A 3,799-nucleotide genomic window follows, 5' to 3' on the forward strand; every position below is an offset into this window, starting at 1 on the left:
TTTTTTTGGTTGGTGACCCTTTACAATTATTGTGGAAATCTGGGCTTTGCCCTCAGATGAGAGTCAGGACGATCCTACCGGTTCGTGCCCTACGGACGGGAATGGAGATGGGAACGCTTGACTGCAGCTACGTTAGGAGGATCTCACGGGGCGCGTGGAGATCACTCAGGGTGTTTAAGTTGTTTTGTAAAATGATCAGACTAGGTTGTCACAGAGGGAAAGGATGTCTTTCTTTTGGGTTGCGTTTATTTTTAAACTGGAACACTGTACTACTTTTGTTATGTAAATATTTTGAATTCATGGATTGAGATTATCTTGGTGATTTGAGGTCAATTCTTAAAGTGGAAGTTCTTTAGTTGATGTTATTGTTGTTGTTGGAAATGTTAGTTTATTTAAAGATTTAATGTATGGATTTGATAACTATATGAATTTTCTTGAATTTGATGATAAATATTATGAGTTTTACTTAAAAATAATAATTAATTATTTAAATTTTTATAAAAAAATAATATTATTGATTTTTTAAGACATAAATAATTAAATAAACAAAATGACAATTAAAATTAAGTTAGAAACCACAAAAAGTTATTTTATTAATTTATATGTAAATGTCTCTTTCAACACTTTATATTTAAACATTTTTGGTTTTTTATATTATTTTTTCTCTCACATCATCAAATATTCAAACTATATATTATATTATATTGTGTTGAAATTTTGGGTGTCGGCTCTGTAATTTAAGATTGAACTTACATATTGCCTACAAACAAAACAATTTACATTTGTAAACAATCAATCTATCTATTTATAAAGAAATTAAGGCCTCTTGATCTTTTTATTTTTTATTTTTGTTAACTAGGCCTCTTGATCTAAATGATAAAGCAAAACCTTGTCTTAATAATAGATGTCACTAATTTGGTCTCTAAGTATAATATATTAGTATATTTTTCATATTAATAAAAAATACTTAATTTAATTTGTTAGTTGTGTGTTGGTAATTCTAAAATACTCTTTATATATAAATATATTCAATTTTTAGTCAAAAAATAATAATAAATAATTTGATTTGACTTTTTTATTTTTTAAGATAAAATAAGAGTATTAATAAAATGTATGCAAAATAATAATCAATGCACTTAATAATTTGAAACAATATTTATATTTTAAGACAATTTTTTTTTCTTCTCAAATGATGTTTATAATTAAAGATAAAAATATAAATGAAATAATTTCTTAAAGAAAGAAAGCCTTTTAAAGGTGGTGTATGTATATCTTTACGGGAATAATTTTAATTTGAAGATAAATATTTAGTACATTTTTAAGATGTATACAATTTTATAAATAAAAAGAATAATATGATATATTGATTATGCGATAGAAAAATAGATACCGATTTTAAATAAATAAATAAAATGCTAAATGAGTGTAAGAAAATTGGGTGGAATTTTAATTTGAAGAGTAAAATTGAAAGATTGTGAATAGCCTAACTACAGCATGTGTATCTATCTATACATTCAGACTAGCTAGGAGGTGAGGCATTTGTATGTGAATGTGGCCTCCATAATGTAACCTTAAGATAAAGGAAATGTTCGTTGCTTCCTTTTTGCATGTCCAAGTTTCAATTTCAATGTTTGCATCTGTATGGGTAGGCCCGGATTGGTGTATGACCAGGAAACATTGCCAGACCCTAAAGGAAGGGTTTTTAAATTTTAACAAAGACAATTCAATTGTGTGTTTCAAAGGCATACCCTCAAAATTTATTTTGTTAATGGATTAAAATTCACTTTTAATATTATTCGTTTTTAACCTTTAAAAGTGTCTGAGTCTAATCAATCGAAATTGTCTGTTTAAAAAGTGTGAGATTAAAATCACAAAATTACAATACTCTATAATGTGAGTGGCTCAATAACATTAAAAACATGAATTATGCATGATCCATTAACATATTTAACATAAACTTAACTATCATCTTAGACTTGAGCTAGCTTTAGACATAACTCTAAAATGGAGCTCTGGTGAAAATTGTTCTAAGTTTTTTAAAAGTTCTTTTGCCATGTATTTAGTTGATATGGTATCTCAAAATCAATAAAAAAAAATGTTGCAAACAGTTTGAAATAAGCCTTCTACATTTGTAGGAACTAAACAACCAATATTAACACCTTTTACTAGACAACCAATCAAAAAAATGTTGCAAACAGTTTGAATTAAGCCTTCACTTTTGTAAAAGAATAATGTGATGGCTATGCAGTAACTTGCATATCTATTAGCATCTAAGTTCCTACAAATTAAACTAACTTAATTCCTGCCTATTGTCAAGGATGTCAAATATATCCAATGACTTATTTGAAATAATTGATTTGTTTGCATATAAGCAACAAGATAGGAATATAAAAAAAGAATTATAAGCTAACTGATGTTTCTATGCACACTATAGGCCTCTGATCAGCACTTCATCATAGAGTATATGAATGATGCATGGGATATGACATAGGACCCAAATTCATTAGTGCCTCTGGAATAACAGTCTCAGGAACAGACCCAAAACCATAATCCATGTGTCCAGGGGTTGGATTGCTTGTTTGGCCAATAACTGGTCGTTGGTGTGCTGAAGTATTTCTATTTTCCAGATGAGTGACATCGTGTATGCTCGGTCGCCGCCTTCTTTTCTTATTCTCATTGATTGACTTCCAATGATTGAAGTATTTCTGAGCATGACTTGCTACTTGTGTAGGTGTTCTTGTTCTCATGTGCATTGATATACTTTTCCAGTCACCCTTTCCATGCTTGTCCAATCCCTCAATAAATAACCTATTCAACCAATTTATAATTAAGTAAAACAAAGCATAGCATATCCATTATATGAACTTCAGCAACCATAAAGATGTAAAATCCACAAACTGATATAACCAGTAATCCTAAGTACATACATAACTTCCAGCACAAGATAGATAGATACCATAATTTCCTTTATGACAGGTAGTGGTACCAACTCTTCATCTTCAGTATCTTATGATTAATGTTATTGACAGTCATATAAAAAGTTGGAAATTGGAATCTCTTGATTCAAAATACTCACTCTCCATCTATTTGATCATACTCATGCTAGTTATGGCCTTTAATTCAGAATAGGACTTACAGAAAACATATATATACTAATTCAGTTCTAACAAATGCATTGGACCATATATTATAGACTACAACATGAGAAAAAATAAATTAGTACAGTATAACATGGTGGTCAATAATAATCACATTAATATGAAAGCAAAGATAAAAATAAAAAAAAAAATAAAAGAAATAAAAACTAACTTGTGCTCATCCTCTGTCCAACGATGACCCCTAGTTTCATGATAAGATTGGTTGCTTGATTCACTAGCATGGTGTGTTGCTGTTTTCTTTAGAGAAGGTGTCTGAGATATCGCAGGCACCAAATCAAAATCAATCTTTTTGACATCAACAACATAGTGACTTTGAATCTCTTGTAAAGTTTTATGTATATCAGCAACCATTTTCTTCAATCGATCCACAACATCCTTAGGATAAATTGACAATGCATATTCATCCTCTCTGCTCAAATAATTACCCACTTCATCCATAGCCTTTGTTTTAATCTGTTGAACTTGTGACAAAAATATTACTATTAAAGTCAAATATGCGTATTCTTGCGATACATTAATCTCTATTTATAGAAGAGACTCTATCTTTTTTACTCAATCCTAATCCTAAATATATAAGAAATCATAGTAATAATAAAATATATCTTTTTTATTAATAAGTTTTTTTTTTATGAAATATAATA

At 28.8% G+C, this 3,799-nt stretch overlaps 1 protein-coding gene across 1 annotated transcript; it reads right to left on the reverse strand.

Moving 5' to 3' along the window:
- Nucleotides 1-2,453: 2,453 nt before the first annotated feature.
- On the reverse strand, nucleotides 2,454-3,596 carry LOC113786526 (transcription factor SRM1-like). The gene is made up of 2 exons (XM_027334212.2): nucleotides 3,310-3,596; nucleotides 2,454-2,808 (listed from the first exon to the last, which is right to left on the reverse strand). The coding sequence occupies exons 1-2, from the start codon at nucleotides 3,594-3,596 to the stop codon at nucleotides 2,454-2,456; spliced, it is 642 nt and encodes a 213-aa protein (XP_027190013.1).
- Between the last annotated feature and the right edge of the window lie 203 nt (nucleotides 3,597-3,799).

This window comes from Cicer arietinum, chromosome 5 (genome assembly GCF_000331145.2).
Source record: "Cicer arietinum cultivar CDC Frontier isolate Library 1 chromosome 5, Cicar.CDCFrontier_v2.0, whole genome shotgun sequence".
NCBI lineage: Eukaryota > Viridiplantae > Streptophyta > Magnoliopsida > Fabales > Fabaceae > Cicer > Cicer arietinum.